Raw genomic sequence first — 20,647 nt, 5'->3', positions numbered from 1 at the left:
CAGCATGTCTTTATCCTGTCTTCCTTCTCTCACCCCAACCGGTCGCAGCAGATGGCCGCCCCTCCCTGAGCCTGGTTCTGCCGGAGGTTTCTTCCTGTTAAAAGGGAGTTTTTCCTTCCCACTGTTGCCAAAGTGCTTGCTCATAGGGGGTCTTATGATTGTTGGGTTTTTCTCTGTATCTATGAAGCGCCTTGAGGCGACTTTTGTTGTGATTTGGCGCTATATAAATAAAATTGAATTGAAATTGAATTGAATTACTGTGGACACATGGCACTGTGCATCAACACGATGAACACCAGTCTTCAACTGAACAGGGCAGAATATTGAGCTCAGCACCTCTGCCCTCAATGAATAGGCATGTTGAGTGACACCCTTTGAAGCAGGGGATTTCACAAGCTGGAATACTTTATTCTCCTCTGAACTATTCAACATGTTTTGACTGTCACAGTAAGCGCAGCACAGACTTTGACAGAAGGCATCAAAGGCACAGGTGTTCATGACACAGTATTGTCCTTTGCCAAGTTTTACTGGTTGTTGATTATTTCCATTTTTTAACAGCCCTAGCTTTACTTTTTTCTTTTTCACAGCTGGATCTGAGTGGAGCCATTCAGGACAAGGGGAGAGGTATGAGGTCAATTTCCTCTTCTTTGGTGGAACTGCAAGGCCTCTCCAGTTTTCCAAAGCTGCTGTTTCTTCAATGTCCATGTCTGTGTCAATTTTGGGCTCCTGAGAGGGGTTATTATCCACTTCCTGCTCCACAAAGGCTTTGTGTGGATGCTGACGCTTCACTGTACCATCCTGTCTGGCAACCTCTGCTTCTTTTCATATTTGTTTTGCAGAACAGATCCGCATGTTCCCTTCAATAAAACCAAGATGATGTGCAATGAATTTATCTATCCTTATAGGGAGATTTTCATGCTTGAATAGACCATGTTTAATGTTCTTGAACTCTGCTTCAACATTAGCTGAAGTTGCAGTGAGCTTTTTGCTCTGAAATAGGGGAACCATTACTCCAGTCCAGAGTGGTAGGTATCCTCCCAATCTAATTAGGTGTGGGACGAGCTCAGGTAGATAGTGCATATTGTCTCGATCACCATGAACTTCAGCATGGCACCTGCTCCCCTCACAAATATCTGCCACCCACTGCCTTAAGTCAGTGTTTATTTCTGTGCATGGATCCAATCTAATGTCTTCTTCTTCCTTGTCATCAGAAACAGACATAGTCTCATCTGCAATTTTTCTTTTCAGATTTGATTTGGACACTTCTGACATAATGGGGTTTCCAAAACTGTCACAGCCTTCTGTCTCACTTAATGCCATAATAGCAATGCTGCATATTAGGACCTTTGCTTCTTCCAAGGATTGGGACTTGACAAGTTGTGCCATTGATCGCACGTAGAAATCCCTCACCCAATGAGGCTTTTTTCTCAAACAGTCCCACTGGCAAATCATTTTGATGAAGTGCGCCACATCCACTCTGATGAAACATGGTAGTAGTTTGTAGGATTTTTTCCGAAGCAAGACACCAAAGCATTCATTAATGTAACTCTTCAAATCTGAATGATGTGTTAAAGCCTTAACTAAAGCACCAATTAAAGCTAAGGAGAAATCACAGATGGCCTCCTTTGGGATTGGTGCTCCAGCACGAATCCATTCCGATAACCATCTTGTGATTGCCTGGACATCATGTCTCTCTGACAACATTTGCACCACTGGGACATGAGAGTCGTCCCTTCCTGTTAACACACCTTGATACAGGAAGATATTTCCAGACAAACCATTAGGCCTGAGAAGCTTTTTTACAACTGAGCCAGTCGCATCAAAGGCGACTATGGGGTGCTTTTCAGTCTTGTACATCAGCATTTGAGTTTGACTCCAGTAGTGACAGAAGAACTTGTCTAATCCAATGTCCCAAATGCTTCCACTGTGAGGGGAACTGTATTTTAATGAGTGGAGAGACAGTATTGGGTTTTTATGAGCAACTTCTAGTTGATTTTGTTCGTGTTTGGCTTTGCGCAGAGTTGTCAAATTTGGTATATGGCTTGGCTCTGGATCACCAAAGTCCATCAGCTTTGCTGCCTCTGATGCTCTCCACACATGGGGCTGCAGTCTGCCTTCACAAAGTTCTTTTGTTACTTGTGCCCTCAGACTTCCGGACATGGCTCTCTTAAAAAAGCCAGTGTGCATGGATTCATCCGTGTTTGCCATTACACACTTCAGCACCATTAGGCAGTGATTTTCAGGTTCCTTTTCACATGTAATGTACAGCTGGCCACTACACTCTTTGCAAAAGCCTCTGATTTTAATAAAACAAGATACAGTTCTGGGGTACACCTTGGCTCGTTTAAAAGTAATGGTGCATGTACTTTTAACCTCTTTCCAGATTCCCTGGTTTACAACATGAGTCCATGTACCTGTGTATGTGCATTGTGTATTCCCTTTTTTTGAAAGTATTCTTTTTGTATGTGACTTTATGTGGAATCATATGTATCCATTGTTCAAATGGGAGCTCCACATTGAAAGTCTTGCAGTCTTTGTTTTGAAAAGGAGAGCTGCTTTGTTCAAAATCATTATCATTGTCACTGCTGTCTGTGTCAGTCAGTCTCTCTTCATCACTGTAATCCAGAGCAGCTCATACATTGTGTCTGTTTAATTTAACAAAAGTGTAAAGAGCTTTTGGTGTCATCTTTTCACCAAGTTGTTTGCATAGATTTTGCCATATGTCATCACTTGGAGTTGAAACTTTTCCATTTTTTATGACTGCTTCTTTAGAAGCACGAAGGACTTCAAATACTGCAATTTTGTCCACCACTGATTTCTTTGGCATCTGTCAAGCAAAAATCAAAAATGTGATATATTACTGCTATAATTTGGTTATAACTTTAATTCTACATCTTTAAGTGGACATAAAATTACTTACTTTGATACACTGTTTTGACATAGTGAATTGAATGTTGTTGATGATTGCTGTTGCTCATGGAATCTAGCTTAAAAATGCAAATAAGATAGCTAGCACATGTTTTCTTCAACTCTTGTTTTTTTCTCTCAGAAGAAGAATGTGTATGATAGCACCCCCTGGTGATCACAAACCAAACACAGGTCGCTATGTTTGTTTTTTTGGCAGAGTTGTACCAGTTTATCCTTAACAAGATCTAGTTCAAAATTCATTTGATCGGTATAAAAATGAATGTAGTCAATGTTCATAGCTCATCATCAAAATACTTGTAGATAAATCCAGGATCTGTTGAGATAAATCTTGTACGAACGTGATATTATATTGTTCAAACGTGAAAGGTATATTGTACTAACATGAAAAGTATATTGTTAGAACAATAAACTTTTTACGTTATAACGTGATATAGCTCTATTTTTCTTTTGCCTGGGTGGCAGCTCTACGCTTCCATACCCGAGGCTTTTCAATGTGGCCACACAAAATTATCACGACTAAAACAACCATGAAAAGAGTTGGATGGACATTGCTGCTCAATCACAGCTGCCTGGTCAATGTTTTCCATTAGTAATTTAGCAAAGTTGATGGTGGTGGTGTGTGAGTGAGTGAGTGAGTGAAAGACAGAGAGAGGGAGAGCGAGGGACAGATTTTGTATGATATGCTTCATGTTATGGACGCACAGTTTGAGCACTCAGGTCGCATCAGAGCATCAGGCCGTATAGTGTGAGACCCTGCATCGTGACCTATGAACTTCTAACCTCTGCAATTTGATTGTACAGTTTGAGAGGGAGCTGAATAACACGACTGAAAAAAATTGCACAGTGTTTTCCCAGCTTAATGCAGACTGTTTAAACTAAACAAGCTGCTGTTTCACATGATAAACCCTGTCACCCGCAGCATTGGCTTTTGTTTTAACAGTTAAAGCAGTACCCATATGGAAAAGATATATATATTTCTTATAAGGTTTTTATCTGTCTTGTGTGAAACTTGTATGAAAAATATACAAGAGTGAAAATACATATAAGATCCCTTAAAAAATTATATAAATGAAACTTGCATGTTTTGGATACTTCTTAAAAAATTATATGACATTAACCCGACATATATTATCCTAAGAAGAAAAATGTAATATCATACTTATATGAGTTAGACAATCATGAGTGAAACTAAACTATTGTAAGTTTTTTATAGAGAATAAAAGATTTACTTGTGTTATCACAAACAGGAAACAACTAACAATTAACACTGAATGACAATAAGAAGGGGAAAGCCACAAATTTACGAGAAGTTTGCTCTGAACATGTGATTAAATAAAACCCTACTACATTAGAATTTCCCTCTGGGATTGATAAAAATGCTTTTCATTCATTTGTGTAAAGTTTATTTATTTCTTTGTTTAGCATTTTTGCAAAACTAGGCATCCTATTCCTGACTTTCAAATAATGTTTTTTCCCATTATTGCATTGACATTTAAAGAACAAACTTTTCCAATAAGTTTGACAAATGATTAAATTAACGCAGTAAATATTCAAAATCCATCTTGAATGTATTCTATATAGACAGAAAAGATGGAAAAGATATTATACAATATTCATATTGTAGAAATATTTTTAATTTTGCACAGAATCAGCAGATTACACAAAGATGTAGATAAAATACATTTTATATATAATTTTTATATATAATATATTTTTGTCTTTTTACATGACCCAGATTCATTATGACAGTGCTTTAAGGACCATTTAAACACCACACCACTAGCTTAATGGAATTACATTGACATACATAAATGTTGTGAACATGCATTGCAAAATGTTTTAACAGAAATATATTCCACTCAGGTCAGAAACCCATGTTTCAATAAAGACGCTGTTCAGAAATGACAGCGTGAATGCGCCACCTTTATGAACCGCTATGGCTTTAGACCTTGTTAGCTGCACATTTCACTCTTAATTAGAATGACATTTGACACAATTGAAAGCCTTTGAATCTCTCCCATAATCAACCCCATAATCAGTAGCTCCACCTTCACATTTAGATTGAATCATTTACAATAAGATTTAAGATTAAATCATTTACAATAGTATGTATTCAGTAGCTGACATACAATTGAGTTAGAGTCTGGACACTGTATGTACATACATGGCCTAACTATCTGAGTAGCATTTATGGCTTTGTAAAAGCCTGTGGGAAAGTGAACAGTTGACATATAGCTCAGCTGAGTTCTGATAAGAGAACCTCTGGCTAACTTTTGCACTGTGCAATTACCATATTTTCCTATAGCATATAAACAGTGACTATCCATTTCAACAAAGTGTGAGACAGCAAAAATACTTCCATTTTTTAGAAGCACCACATAATTGTTTCTTTGTTTTGTTTTGCTGTACGTGTAACCGTGAACAATGTTTCCATTCACAGAAATTCTCTTGTAGTAACTCACCACAGAGTTTGTGGGAACCTCTCTAACTGGGTGGAGAGCAGCTTGATCTCTCAGAGATATTTGTCTTACATTTGGTGAACCAAGGGCAGTCACCTGAGTAAACTTTTCATGCCTCTTGACATGCTGGGTTTCTTGTCTCATTTCATTGCAGAACTGTTTAACTTCTGCAGCTGCATTTGTTAAGAACTGCTTAGCTAAAAAAGGAAAGGCACGGGAGACTGCCACTCGTTTGCATATTTGTTGTGGTACAGCTTGACTACTTTTTATTTGTTTCAAGAGGTACCCATTGAAACTTTCAAACATAAAGGCTGAGTGAGCCCATAAAGGACCCCATTGCACAACACGTTTACTCAAATGCAACAATGAATGAACATTGAATGTCATGTGCTGTTTTCCATACAGAGATTGTACACCTCCAACAAAGTACACTAATGCGTCGTGTGCGTGGTTTATCAGTTCAGTATTTAATTCGGACCCCAAGAGAATGCTTATCCCTTCTACCAGTAATGCCCAATGACAGTGATACTTCTGTGGAAGTATGCCTTTCAGAACTGGCAAGCTATAGTACAAAAGCCAATGTTGCCACTCGTGAGCTTTCCAGAATTTGCGTTCAATTAAAGATCTTGGAACTCGAGCGACGATACCTGGAGGTTTAATAGACAAGAGGTGTTTGTCTATGCTTGCTGTTTGTACACCAATGTACCATGGCTCAGAAGTGTTTTTAGAATCCATCCATAAAGATGCCATGTATCTGCACACACCAAGCAGTACACAGTGCATGTAGTCAGGGACCATTCCATTGATAAGATGAAACAATGGCAAATCTGCAAGAGGAGATGAGCCCTTTATCCCCCAATATAGTCTTCCCTTGTCTTTCAGCTATTTGTCCTATTTCTACTGTGGTTTTATGATTTCTGTCACTTGGCTTTTCATCAGGAAATGCGTAAACCCTTGTGTTTCCATTCCCTTTCCTTGTTTGCATCCCAGGATGAAGGCAAACTCCACAGCCATATTCACCATTAAATTGCTTGAAATTCTGTAACAATGGTCTTGCTACAGCATCACACACACAGCACAATGTGTGTACTTTCATGTGTCTCTGTGCCTGATTGTTAGGATCTTGCCACTCAAAACCAACTTGAGAAAGATTTGCACACTCCTCGACAAATGGTTTAAAGAAGCAGGACATGTCTGGCTTTTTGGATCCAAACCATAAAGCACATAGAAGTACATGTTTGTCTCTACTCTCCGGTGGTACCTCATTAATGCAACACGATATTGGCCAAATACTAAATTTGGAAGACTGAAAAACTGGTACACCATCACAATTAAAAGTGAGGGACAGAAAATCTTTACTGGTAGACTTTAAGGTCTGATACAAGCTGCCATCACATATGTCCTTTATTACATGGCAACCACTGGGATCACCTCTGAAACATAGATCATGCACATTGTGGTTCTCAAGAATGTCTTTTAGCTGATCTTTTAATGGTATACTAATAAAAAAGTTACCTTCCTCTAAACTGGCTTTCACTGTTATGAATGAAGAACATGACACACAATTAAGTGTTTCTTCCAAAGATTGTAAAGACCCCATGTACTTAGTACAAACTCTACAGTAATGATGTCGTTTAAACTGGTTTGTAATATCAGCGAAGGGTTTCTCCAGAAAATACCTGCTTGATGGAACTACAGTAGTCCCAGCAGAATGTAACTTGAGCAGTTTCAGCAAGTCCTTCATTAATACACCTGTAGTGTTGTGTCTCAAAGCAAAGGAGAGGATTGAGATGATGCTTTGATTTTCTGTTAGTCCACTGGAGCAGTTCACATCAACTCCTGCTTCAGGGGCGTTCTCCTGAATGGTTGAAAAAGAATTGTGTTATATTTGAGCAGGTTTCACTTGTTTTCATATGTAGCCTTATGTTTTTTTTCAAAACTGCATTTACAACATAAACAGCAGTCATAGCGACGTTTGTCATAGTTAAAAATGCAATTAAACGCAAGTCTTATCTGCACCATTGTGATCATTTCTATTCTTTCCTCCTGTCTTTGGGTGGCATCTTCATTGTTTCCCTGAGTATTCAAATTTAAAGAAAAGAGAGCCATAGAAGGGGAACACATCTTGCATTTGTTTCTTACCAGTGAAACCGTTTGTGGTTCTGGTATCTGCTCATCTCTTTGGGTAGCATCTTCACTTTCCTGTGAGGAATACAACCCAAGTATTGAATATATAAATGAATTAAATATCCGAATGATATATTCCAAAACAAGTAGTGAGTCTGTCACTGGAAGGGGAGCACATCTTGCATTTGTTTCTTACCAGTAAAACCGTTTGTGGTTCTGGTATCTGCTCATCTCTTTGGGTAGCATCTTCACTTTCCTGTGAGGAATACAACCCAAGTATTGAATATTGAATATATAAATGATTTAAATATCCAAATGATATATTCCAAAACAAGTAGTGAGTCTGTCACTGGAAGGGGAGCACATCTTGCATTTGTTTCTTACCAGTGAAACGGTTTGTGGTTCTGGTATCTGCTCATCTCTTTGGGTAGCATCTTCACTTTCCTGTGAGGAATACAACCCAAGTATTGAATATTGAATTTATAAATGAATTAAATATCCAAATGATATATTCAAAAACAAGTAGTGAGTCTGTCACTGACATATTTAAACAGCTTAGTGGTAAGCTGTACTTTTCACTTTTACAATGTGATGGAGTAGCGTAGAAGAGACATAAGAATGAAAGTAATGCTTTATTGTGGCCTTTTTTCTGTATGTTGCTTTTAAAAGGAGAGAGAAAGAGAGAGAGAAAGAGAGAGAGAGAGACTATAATAATGTATTTTTATTTACCATTGGAACTGTGAAAGTTCCTTCTCTCTGGCTGTCATCTTCACCATTGTCCTTGAAATGATACAAATGAACAACTTGTTTAAGATACATTTTTCACAGCTCCTCTGAAAACCGTCGGGATGAAATTTCCATGTTGTTATTATTATCATTGTTATTATTCTTAATGTTTTTATTGACCTTTAAATAAACAAAATGAAAGAGGTTGGCTTCTAAGTAAAAAACTACATTTTTTTATTATATTTATCATCTCACAATTACTTAAGTAGCACTTCAGATTCCTTTCAATGCAGAAACATTATGAATATAGTCTAGATTCTCAAATACTTTGCATTTTCTTATCATAACTAACCTAAACAGAATTCATCAGTCATTTGGCAAACACAATAAATTATGTTGCATAACTTATTTAAAATAAATATCTATGTAAGTGTATGGAATTATTCGTTTGTTAACCTGCTTAGTACACACAACACAAAAATATAAGCCACGTTATGGGTGTCAAATTAGAACTGAAATGTTCCACTTAATCAAAGTATTAAAACCCAAACACTTTGTATCAAGTGCTACTATGGTAGCTGATAAGACATTAACGATATACATTCACTTACTTGTTGTTGTGTGTTGTGCTGTCCGATGTCAGTCAAAGCTCTGTCGATTTTTCTAAAGAAATAAATAAATTCTTGTAGCTTTCATAACAATGACAGAAACTGACAACTGTATTAACTTATTGGCAAAGGTGCATATACCGTTTTTTCCATCTGGTCAAAGTATGTGAAGGAACGTTTTTCCGCATCCAGTCTATTTCACTTGTGTCAGATCTATAATGTTTTCTTTTCGGCATCGCTGTCTCTTAAGTTACAAAACTCGGTTGGAATGTCAGTATAGTCTATAATCTGTGAAAAACATATTCTACCGCCAAATAGAGAAAATACTGACGTAGAGCATGAACTCAAAACTTTGTTTTCAGCTGTGACTGCCATGATTGGTTAAGTGTAAGGTCAAATATGAGGATACACCAATCAAAGGCAAAGTAGGGCGGTCCATGCTGCAGCGTACAGGTGGCCAGCTTTCACCGCGAGACCTCACACGGTCCTCATTAGGTAACGGCTTCGTTACGTAATTTAACAACAAGCGGGAAATCGGTCTAATAAAGTGTGTCTTGCAAAGATGGAGAGTACGGAGACGAATAAAACTAATATCAGAGGTAAGTCGCCTAAATGTTTTCGAATTTGAATGATTTAGCTTAAGCTAATAGCTTGCTAAAAGTGGTTTGATGTTTTACGGGTCACATAGAAACAAGTGACCAACGTGGAAATGCTCTCTTCAGAGAATTATGCATGCGACATAGCACTTGGTGGCATTAAAATGGTTCAAACGGGAAAAGTATGCCTATAGAAACCATGTCAAATAGAATATTTTTTGATAAGAAAAAGCCTTGATTAGCATATAGCCCGTAGCATTCTAGCTAGCAAATAGCAATTCTTTTTTTCCTCCCCCCTTCATTTACTACAGAACACAAGGAGAGGAAGTTTGCAGTGGTGCAGTGGAGTGAAGGGGAGGACTATGGAAAGCTTAGTGAAGTAAAAACTGTTAACATACGGGGGTATGATGACTCCAAGATGGACCAGCATGGGAATCCCATATCCACTTACTCGGCAGTTATAGGGCTTTGGAGCGTGATGTCACGGGGGTGGGCGTGGAAAGGATTTTGGCCTGATCCGCCATTTTCGGGGTCTAAGAGCAAGCGACGAAGGAGCGAAAGCACAGCCATGGTTCGTACTTGCTGTGTGGTCGGCTGCAATGTTCGATCTTACGATCGGCACGGGAATAAGCTTGGGTTGTCTTTTTATGCTTTCCCAACCTGGAAGCAATATCAAGGAGCTCATGTATCGGATGTTACCAAACGAAGGCGTCGAGCCTGGATAGCAGCCGTGAGACGAGCTGATATCAAGTTCTGTTCCATCTCCAAATATCACTTGGTGTGCTCCAGACATTTTCATTCCGGTAAGTGCTAGATATGTTCATATCACACTTTATAGCTGAATAATATTATCGTTGGTGGTCTCGGAAGTTATAGAAATTGCGATCAAACATGAATGGAGTGACTTTGCAGACATATGTGCTATGTAAAGATTCGCTAATTCTTTTGCACAACTGTAGGGAAGCCTGCCTATGAAATGGATCAAACAAATCCAGACTGGGTACCAACGCTACACATGGGGCACTCCGAAATCCGAACATCACATTCAGACCGTCACAGGAGGCGAACACAACGGCAACAAAAAAAAGCACTAGTAGGAGGTAAACAACAACCGCACCCCCAACCACAATCTCTTATTTTAAAAGTTGATCTTAGTCAATTAACACAAACATTTGAGTATTCATACTGCCTTAATGTATAAACCACTTTAAAATTCCCTTGTGTATTTGCACTCTTTTTATTGGACAGGCTTTCACAATGGAGCTGCAGAATGTGAAGGTGAAGCCCCAGCAGAAGTTACCACAGAAGAGCAGCCAGAGATGGACACCACAGAAGAGCAACTCCATAACAACCTTGTTATTTTGGCTGAGGGCCAAATTTGTCTTGGACAAGTAGAAGCAGAGGTAACGGGTGCAGATGCAGAAAACAGTGATATCAGAGAGAAACAGACAGAAGATCAAAGACTGACAAATGATTGTGTGCGCTGTGTACAGAGCAGAGCAGAAATAAACCGGCTGCTGGAGGAGAACAGAAAGCTTAAATCAAAGTTGGACAAGACAGAGCTGAATGAAAACTTTTTAAAGGATGATACGGAAAAAGTGAAATATTACACTGGTTTTACTTGTTTTGCTATTTTTATGTCCGTGTTCGAGAATGTAAAAGCTTTCCTACCAGCATCAAAGAAACTGTCGCATTTCCAAATGCTTTTACTCACACTTATGCGACTTAGACTTGATCTTCCTGTTCAGCATCTTTGTTATCTATTCAATGTCTCCCACAAAACTCTTTCTTCTATCTTTGCTGATACAATAGACGTTTTGTATGCTCGCTTTGGATTACTTGTACACTGGCCAGAGAGGCACTGTTTGCAAACAACAATGCCTCCACAATTTACGGAAACTTTTGGAAATCGGGTAGCCATCATTGTAGACTGTTTTGAAATTCGTATAGAACGACCATCAAATTTAAAGGCTCGTGCTCAAATGTACTCACACTACAAGGGTACACACACCATGAAATATCTGATCGGGATTACTCCACAAGGTTCAATTTCATTCATTCCTAAGGGGTGGGGGGGCCGTGCATCAGATAAACACATCACAGAGCAATGTGGAATACTTAACAAGCTGTTACCAGGGGATGTAGTTTTGGCTGACAGAGGCTTTGACATCAGAGATGCGGTGGGAATGATGTGTGCGGAGGTTAAGATCCCAGCATTTACAAGGGGCTTCTGTCAACTGGATGCCAAGGACATAGAAAATACACGAGCCATTGCACACCTAAGAATCCATGTCGAGCGAGTAATTGGCAGTTTGCGCAACAAGTTCAAAATGCTACATACCACCATGCCAATCCGTTCTCTTCTTCCGTGTGAGGGTGAAGACGTTACCTTCATTGATAAAATTGTGAGGGTGTGTTGTGTTTTGGTTAACATGTGCCCTAGTGTGGTAGTGAAACCAGGCACACATGAGACTTGTACTTGTTAATTAATAATTGTGAAAACTCTCAGTATGTCTCTGAAGACATAGTACTAGTAAAACCTTTTTTTTTTAATGTGTTATTGTATGAACACACTGACATTACGTTATGTAACCATTTCTGTACCTGTTTCACTACAATGACGTTATAATAAAAGCAAGATAACAAATAACTGTATTTCACTCTTTATTTTACAGTTTGACAATTGTTACATGGTAAGTGCTGCAGGTTTGAAATCAAGTTATACATATTTCAATGCACTTCTGACAGAAAACTAGACACCAGCAGGAAAAACTTTGTGACCACTCGCGGCTGCATTTCGCTTAGAGAAATGTTTTCCTAAAAGTTCAGGAAGGCACACCTTCTGAAAGAACTCCTGAGCTTTCCTTAAATGTGATTCCCAGAAGTGCACATCAGGGAAGATGCGTATAACTATCATGTCTTTTTGTGTCCATACCACCAGGTCACAGTGCTTTGCGTTGGCCACAAAGACCTGTGTTTGCACTTGTGAGTAAAAATTATGTGTCTTTTTCAAGTTAATTCCATTTGCTGTCAACTCGAGGCAGAAGTCTTTGTCATGTGCGTCCAATGCTTGCTGAATGCTGTCACATCGGTATTTAAATGGACATTTGATTTCCAGGCACCCCTTCCCACAACAGTCACATGTGGTTAGTCCGTCAGGAGATGCTCCTACTTCAGGAAAAGCCGTGTTCAAAAGAAAACCACAGATACGGACCTGTAGGTTTTTGTGACATGTTGACATTTTCTGGGTGTAGGCGTGTCGAGCGTCCTGTTCATGCTCCAGTCCCCAAGTTGTTTGCACATTACTGACAGAGTTAACAGGGTAGCAAACACGATTAACCACAGTAATGGCGGGTTTTTCTACAGTGGTGGCAAACACAGCGTGCATCATCGAAGCTGTGATTCTCCCAGCACGCCACACATACCATTCTGGGCTCTTGTGTTGCAGTCTTGTGCGTACCTCGATAGCTTCTGCCTGTTCTTCAGTAACTTTTGCTGCATTTATGTACTTTACACAGTGCAGTTGCAGCTCGGTAAGACCAAGGGACTGTGCACCTGTGTTGTGCAAACACGCCAGAGACATTGGTAATGTGGAAGATTTAACAGTGTGTGATGTGTAGTATTTCTCCAATCCAGACAAACACACTGCTTTATTGTGTTTATGAAGTGTGTCTAACACTGGTGACAACTCCTCAAACGTAGCAGAAGGAATCTTTCGTTTTGAAGGACGGCTTCTTCTGCCTTTCACCACAGACGGTCCGTTTATATTTTCATCAAGAGTCTTTTTTTGTGCTGCTGAAGATGAAAAGTCAATGTTATGGCCAACCTCTGGCTGTATCTTGGTTGTGTTCCCCGGCAAAACCCAGTAGGCTGGTTCATCTGTGACAGTCTTTGTGCCACGGATCCTCACTGTTGCCTCCACTTTAAACAGAAGTGCAGCGACATGGGTGCAGGTCTCAGCAACTCCGGCCATACAGGTGCAGTGTGCAGCTTCGACCTTCCCCGTGGTGCTTACAATTACGCATGGTCGTAATGCAGGTTCATTCAATCTTTGGGAGTGCAGTACCTGTAACATACAAGGACAAGGTTGATGTAAAGACAATAAATGAAATGAGACAGGGAGGACACGAATTGGCGTTAATAATTTGCCCGATTATCAATGTGTTAATTTGCATCTACTTTACAATTATGGGCACATAATATGATAACGATATTTTAGCAGTTCGATGATAAATGTATAACATTAATTATGGTGGGGGGTGGAAAATGGCTATTACACTTGATGCGCTTCAGCTGACTTACCTTGGTATGAATGACGACGTACTCAGAGTTTGGCGGCTTGAAAATACCCAAATCTTGCACCCAGCCGTTGGTAAATTGGATGTGCGCCTCCAGTGACTTGTAATTTCGGAACTGGTTCTCTGTGTAGGCGCTTACTCCACAAACAAGATAGGTGAAGACATCGGGGTAGGACAGTGGCGGTAGGTCGTCTGGGTCTTTACTCCACTGCCGTATTTCGTACGGGTCCAGATTTGCGATGCACTCTATTTTTTTCAAGTAACGCTGCTTCGCCTCTGGACGCAATCGGTCTCTATACCGTCCGTTTTCTTTTGAGCTGCTTTTAAGCATGATTCTTGTCGTCGTCGTTCCAGCAAAGTGAATATAGGGCTTTGGATTCGTAGACCCCGAAAATGGCGCTGCGCTCCCATAATGCATTGCGGCGTGACGTCAACTCCAAAGCCCTATTGAATGGCGCCATGGGAAGAAACAGCAAGGAGGGTGGCCACACTACAGGGGCACTGTTGTTTTTGTCTCTGGTAAGTAATTGTTAATATGATTTGAAATGTCCTTCTCTACTTGAAAGCAGTTCTCTAAAGAAAAACTGAATTCACGCTTTCAAGTCATGTGCTTACTTCATTTGGCCAGGGAGCTGAAGACTGTACTACATGTTTACTTAATATACATTATGCTTTGTTAATCTTAAAAAGTCGCAACAGTTTTGTATTTTATCACTCGTCTTTACTCTGCTCTAAGTAAAGGTTTACATATTAACACAGTAAATCTCCTAAACATGGCTCCTACTCCTTTTAACCCTAACCCCTGACTAATGAGATGGTTGCTTTTAGATGTTGAATAGTTGTATATTTTATGTTTCACATGGATGGAAATTCTGTGAAATAGGAATTGTTTGTTTTTTTGCTAACTGCACTATGTGAATCACAACTCAACACAAAACTAGGCACTGTTACTGCAGTCTTCTTCTTCTCTTTCTCTATCCCATATACAAATGTTCTCTTTTCTTTGTTAGTTCTCTCTTTCACACAGGTCGAAGAACCATTCCAGTGTTCAGTTGCGTTTTTAGTCAGGAGTAAAAAATAACATTCATTACTGCAATTACCTGAAAACACAACATAGTCTGGTGATTTAAAAAAAAAAAACCCACCTGTGGAGTAATAAGCGGATTGTTGTAATGTCTTTTTGTTTCCTCCTTTGTGCTCTAGCTACTCGTTTTGAGGCAGCTCAGAAAATTAATGCACTGCTGAAGGAAAATGAACCAGCGGACCTGACCAAGAGGGTATCTGTCCATCCTGAAAACTATCAGGATGATTCTGATGACTCCGATCCAAATGAGACTCAGATTCTGTCGCAGCCATTGCAACTCAAGGTGACATTTCACTTGGAACCGTTTTATAGTATCCATGTTTTACATGTTATCTAAACACTCCATCTTTAAATATTGGCTTCTAGGCTAGTGTCAATCATTAGGAAACCATTATATACATGTTTTCATGTGGAAAATGAAACATTTTAGGTGATGGCTCCTTTAAAAAGTTGACACTATTGTATTGTACATCTACCATTGGATGGAGTCTATGCAGGCTACAGCCTTATGAAACGGGACAGTGTAGCCTGCAAGTAGCTTTTCTTGTTTATGTCTGAACATCCTCACCATCTTTCTATTTCTGTCACCAAGCAATGACTGTAGTACTTCTCTTTCCCTAAAAAATATATATATTTTACTGATTTTTACCTTTTTCAGATCAGATATAATTTTAAAACTGAAACGTATTTATATTTAAGAAAAGGAACTCCACCAGTGGTCCCCCTATTCTACTGCACACAAAGGTCATTTGTATACAATGATTGTCAGGATTTGTTAAAGGAAAAAAATCACTTGTAGCCTCCTAAATTGAAGAATGGTAAACTTTTTTTTAAACTGTATTCAAATGAGCTATTGAATCTGTTGTCTTTACACTTTAGATTCATAACTTTTATGGCAGCTTTGACTATTTTATGTAAATTCCTCTTCTCTCTCGCTATCTTTTTTCATGTCCAGAAGTCAAAGGTTCCTTCAAAGAAAGACCCTGCACAGGAATTCCTTGCAATGTACAGTCATTCACCACCTTCAGTCGCTTATGGTGAAAAAAGTCCAAAAAAGACAGTAGTTGATCTAAAGCGGAAGATCCAAGACCTGAAAAAAGAGAATGATAAATTGAAGGAGTTGCTTGTCGAAGGTATCACTTCCTATCACTAATTTAACAATTAAACAGCCAATATATTTGAAAAAGTCACTCTAGCCCATGTATAAACCATTCTGGTAATCATTTTTCATTAATTTACTATATATAGATGTGCCAGAACTCATGAAGATGATGAAAAAGGTGATTAATTTGGCTGAACCTCTTAAGAGATCCAGTTTGGAACTTCCCCAGATTTCTCCGCAGTCCACACCTGGTTCATCATCAGATGGTTTGCTGCTGCCCCCTCCCAAATCTACTTCATCCTTCTCAACACCAGCATCTGTCATTCTATCAACAAAGGAATCCCAGTCATCAAAGGTAATGGAATTTTAAAGAATAAATGGATGAAGTGCATAAATTGGATCTACTGTCTTTCTACTTACAGTTGATCGAACCTTGAACACAGTACCAGTAAAAGTTTGGACAGACTTTCTTATTAGATTTAATGGGAAAATATGTCCAAACTTTTAAATTGGTACTCTACTTAGAAGTATGATGGATCTAATTCAAGTGTTAAATTCATTGACTGTATTTCTGCTGTGAAGTTTCCCTTCTTAACAAAGGAGTCTATGGGGATTGACTCTGTTTTAGAGCCAGCCACTGGTGGAGCAGAGGCAAACTACAATTTTTCTACAAAAGCTTCACTTTTGCATGGGAATGCCTGTGCGAGTAACAAGTGATGCAGAAAAAAGTTTTGAAATCCAGTAGCTTAGCATCCGGACATTGCAGGTGAACGACGGCTCCGGGAATATACATAAATGTCATTGCCTTCAAAACTAGATGAGAAACAGAGTTTTAAGTCTGGAAAGGTATGTAGTTGTTCTTTAAGTCTCTTACATTGATCAAAATGTCTTTTTGTTGGAACAGGTGGAGATTTATCCTGGGACTGGAGTCATGGTAGAGAAACTGGCCTGGGCCTATGCTACTAATGCAAATTCAGCTACAACCTTTGTGAGGCATCTGCTCACAGCAGTCTTCCCTGTGGAAATACTGCTAGTGAGCAATCTTCGAGGGGGAAAACGAGGCAGAGGAGATGCACGTTTACCGCTCGACAAAAATAAATTGGATGCCATCTACAGTAAGTTTTCAGCTTTTTATGGCATGTTTTCGCAGTTGTCCTTCTGGCATTTAAAGATAACAAAGGAACAATGAAAAAGAAGGATCACACATATGAAGAATATCTTCTTAACATTTATGCATATATTATTGTTGAAGAAAGGCCTCCACCAAACAGAGGACTCTAGTTGATCTTTGTTGAGTTATATCCAGATGAATGAATGGTCTTTTCATGACAAACTATTGTAGGCCTTAGATTTCTCTGGTGTTTCATTTCCTTTATGGTGCATTTTGTTTGTCCAACTTCAAAGTAACAAATGATGGTAGATAAGTATTTTACATTCTGAATGTTCTTGCATTTGATGTATTTCAGTGACTGCGTTTACATGCAGCCGATAACCCATTCAAAACTGGAATGTTAGCAATAACCCGGTCACATATGGCATTAAAATACCGGCAAAAATCCGAATATAAGTCTTGGAGTTAACCTTTTCTCACCAAAATATTTGGTCATGTAAAACCTCTATCGGCATATCGCCATCAAAATGAAAATGGATTTGTGTTTTGCACATGTTCTATTCCCACGGAATCCTGGTCTTTTGAGTAGAGGAACTTTGTGTATGTGCCGTCTGGCTCTCTGTGACTCTCTCGTCTCATGCATGTGAATGAGTTATTCCGAATGTTTCAGAAACCTGAATAGCAGTGTTGGGTAAGTTACTTTAAAATAGTAACTTAGTTACATTACTAGTTACTTCTATCAAAAGTAACTCAGTTACTTCAAGTTACTCGTTACTTTCAAAGTAACTAGTTACTAGGGAAAGTAACTTTGGTTTTACTCAGAATTCTCTTATTAATGTGTTGCTTCCATAACTTTGCCAGTCTTCTAGCTTGCTTACTTGCCTCAGTGCACTGTGCCACCTACCAATAGAAAGGAAAAGATAATGTGCATATTTCCACGAGAGAAATCCCACGCCTGGACCATCATTGACCGCTGCCATGATTCTAGCCTACGTCACAGCGTCATGTGCGCCTTTTACATCCAACACAAAAACTGCAGTCGTGGTGCTTTGATTGTACTCAGAACTCTGAAATTCTGCCTTCTGAATAGGAAGATGTGGGTAACACCAGACTGCAGATGAGCTGCATACAGGGCTGGACTGGGACAAAAAATCGGCCCAGGCGTTTTGACTAGAGACCGGCCGCCAATATAGGAAAAATCATAAAGCCTTTGAATGAAAACAAACGCTGTTGTGACAGTGATGTTCACTGTTCTGATGGTATATATGCATCAATCTATCAATCGTTTGTTGTAAGATTCAGATAATTATTTTTTAAAAGCCAGACATTTTAAATGAGAATAAGAAAGAAAAGTATTTCTTTGTGCCCACCTCTCCCTGTTAATGCCCTACCTGCCCCCCTGGCAACACTTTGCTAGACCCACACCTGCACAGTTACCAGCTGTCAACTACCTAAAAAAGGATCCTGGTGTTATCTGTCTCTCAGAAACAGTTCATAACTTCCCTTCAACTCATTCATGTCACCTAAAAGGTAAACCTGTTTCTCCATCACCTGTTCAGCTCTGATGATTCAGTAAGGACATCTCCTGGTTTCATCTTCATGTTTCCCTCTCACCAGATAACCAAACCCACATCATGACCAGCAGCTTTTTTGCATCTGTGGCTCCAGCAAACATCAGCTGATACTAGAAATTAATATTAAATAAATTCTAACAACAGCTGATCAAGCTTAAACGTGCTGCTGTTGTTTAGCGCGACATCGGCTGGTTTCCTCTTTCTGGTGCAAAGTGGGCAATAAACAAACAAGAGAGCCGATCAGCTGATCATTGATCAGTTTCATGATTGAAGTAGAAACGGGAGAGGGAGGGGGAGAATGAAAGAAGAAGAGGCAGCTGTGCAGCAAAGACACAGAATAACTCCAGCTTTGTGTCTTTTTCATTGTAGCTGAATTACGGGACAAACTGTTCTTTTTCACCTCAATAAGAAACGCGTAATATTTTCTCTGAATACCAGACGGGACGGTTGGCAACTCTAATAACTTATGAACAAAATAAAGTTCAACATCAATAACTTCATAGCACCCACCCAGCTGTATAGAAACTCTGTCATGCTAGCTAGTACGCAGTACGGAAAAAGTCAGAATAACGAAAATAAACTCCACCTAAACTTGGTTTATATCTGACCCAGATAGACTGCAGGTCATAACTTCTTACCTGAAGTTCAGTTCACACTTGGACCGGCAGCCGCCTCGGGTCTCTTTTCCTTCTGCGTCTCCTTTCCCTCATCCACCTGCTGCCTCCAACACTTGCTAATGTTACAGAATCTGTGGAAGCTCCGCGATAGCCACCACACGAAGTAACGAGTAACGACCCTATCTAAATCCCAGTAACGACTAACGCGTTCCTGATTTTGGCATAATAACTAGTTACTGTGCTCGTTACCACAATAATAACGTAGTTACTGTAACGCGTTACTTAATAACGCGTTAGTCCCAACACTGCTGAATAGTGAGCCTAATTTGACCATAACCTGAATATTGGCTGTATGTAAACGTAGTCAATGTAGTGAACCTCTCCATGCATCGTCTGCAAATTTCAAAGCTGGCACCATTAGATATTAAGACTGATTAAAGCAGGATCATTGCACTATTGTTTGAGATCATTGGGTTCTTTTACACTACTAATTCTGTTCTTGTCATCATCACCCCCCCCCCCCCCCCCCCCCCATGCATTTTTGTACATATATAGGTGCAACCCTTGAGAAGTGGCCTGGGACCCATCCTTCCAGCATTGGTACTACAATCAATGCCAAGATCACAGAACTCCGGGCCAAAAATAAAAATGTCTCTGTCACAGCATCCCCATAACTTGACTTTCAATGTCTCGCTTGGCATGTTTTTGTTATTATAATGCCAATTCATGTTTTATCTATTTAAGATAGTTTTTTTTTTTTTTTTAAGTGGGCAGGTTTTTTGCCCTCCAAAGTTTTACTCATGTTAGCAGGTAAAAGATCCACAAATTTGCAGCAAAAAGGTATGCAGCTTAGCATGCTCTTTAAACAATAGAGCTTAGATCATGTTAAATATTTCTGTGAAATATCAATATGTGATTGTTATATCAGTTCAGTGAAAATAAAAGTTAATTGAATTTAAAGATTGCCCAGTATTCATGTTTTTTGTTTTTGTTTTCTTCAGTATTAAAATACATTGACTGCCGACCTGTCAGTGTCAAAGAAAGTTATGTTGGCTTATGAGTTTGTCTTTGCATTGCTGGTTTTTAACTGATGTTGGTCAAGCAGGGGCAAATGATACTGTTGTCTTTTTCATATGTGATAGATTTTTTTTCTAGTAATGTCAATTTGTATAAAATTAATAATTAAGTTTATAGGTTTTTTATGAGCTGAGATTTAAGAATTCTTAGAAGAAAAATGTAAAAAAAAAAATAGTTTACCATAAAAATGTATTGCCTGAACATAAAGAGAAAACATATGTAATCTAACATATTCTTAGAATATATGTATAAAAAGCATTTAAAAAAAGAGATTATTGCCCTGCAAACTACATTTACTTTACATATAAAAAAACTTTATCTAACAGATTTTGTTCATATA

At 39.0% G+C, this 20,647-nt stretch overlaps 3 protein-coding genes and 2 long non-coding RNA genes across 5 annotated transcripts; 2 read left to right on the top strand and 3 right to left on the bottom strand.

Moving 5' to 3' along the window:
- Window positions 1–4,509: 4,509 nt before the first annotated feature.
- Window positions 4,510–6,192, bottom strand: LOC146522050 (uncharacterized). Its single transcript, XM_085149870.1, has one exon. It carries the CDS (start codon window positions 6,183–6,185, stop codon window positions 5,022–5,024), a length of 1,164 nt encoding a protein of 387 aa, XP_085005996.1. The 5' UTR covers window positions 6,186–6,192; the 3' UTR covers window positions 4,510–5,021.
- Window positions 6,193–7,400: 1,208 nt separating this feature from the next.
- LOC146522049 (uncharacterized) lies at window positions 7,401–8,905 on the bottom strand. Its single transcript, XR_014872237.1, has 4 exons — window positions 8,852–8,905; window positions 8,244–8,294; window positions 7,530–7,958; window positions 7,401–7,463 (listed from the first exon to the last, which is right to left on the bottom strand). It is a non-coding gene; the product is annotated as an uncharacterized LOC146522049 (long non-coding RNA).
- Window positions 8,906–9,908: 1,003 nt separating this feature from the next.
- On the top strand, window positions 9,909–13,296 carry LOC146522048 (uncharacterized). Its single transcript, XM_085149743.1, has 3 exons — window positions 9,909–10,247; window positions 10,404–10,544; window positions 10,693–13,296. Exons 1-3 carry the CDS (start codon window positions 9,923–9,925, stop codon window positions 11,928–11,930), a joined length of 1,704 nt encoding a protein of 567 aa, XP_085005869.1. The 5' UTR covers window positions 9,909–9,922; the 3' UTR covers window positions 11,931–13,296.
- LOC146522047 (uncharacterized) lies at window positions 11,956–14,362 on the bottom strand. The gene is made up of 3 exons (XM_085154118.1): window positions 14,358–14,362; window positions 13,747–13,876; window positions 11,956–13,510 (listed from the first exon to the last, which is right to left on the bottom strand). The coding sequence occupies exons 1-3, from the start codon at window positions 14,360–14,362 to the stop codon at window positions 12,197–12,199; spliced, it is 1,449 nt and encodes a 482-aa protein (XP_085010244.1). The 3' UTR covers window positions 11,956–12,196.
- Window positions 14,363–16,190: 1,828 nt separating this feature from the next.
- Window positions 16,191–20,196, top strand: LOC146522046 (uncharacterized). Its single transcript, XR_014872236.1, has 3 exons — window positions 16,191–16,283; window positions 16,833–17,043; window positions 19,786–20,196. It is a non-coding gene; the product is annotated as an uncharacterized LOC146522046 (long non-coding RNA).
- Window positions 20,197–20,647: the final 451 nt, after the last annotated feature.

This window comes from Neolamprologus multifasciatus, chromosome 3 (assembly GCF_963576455.1).
Source record: "Neolamprologus multifasciatus chromosome 3, fNeoMul1.2, whole genome shotgun sequence".
Taxonomy (NCBI): Eukaryota; Metazoa; Chordata; class Actinopteri; order Cichliformes; family Cichlidae; genus Neolamprologus; species Neolamprologus multifasciatus.
This window is presented reverse-complemented; position numbering and strand designations above follow the sequence as displayed.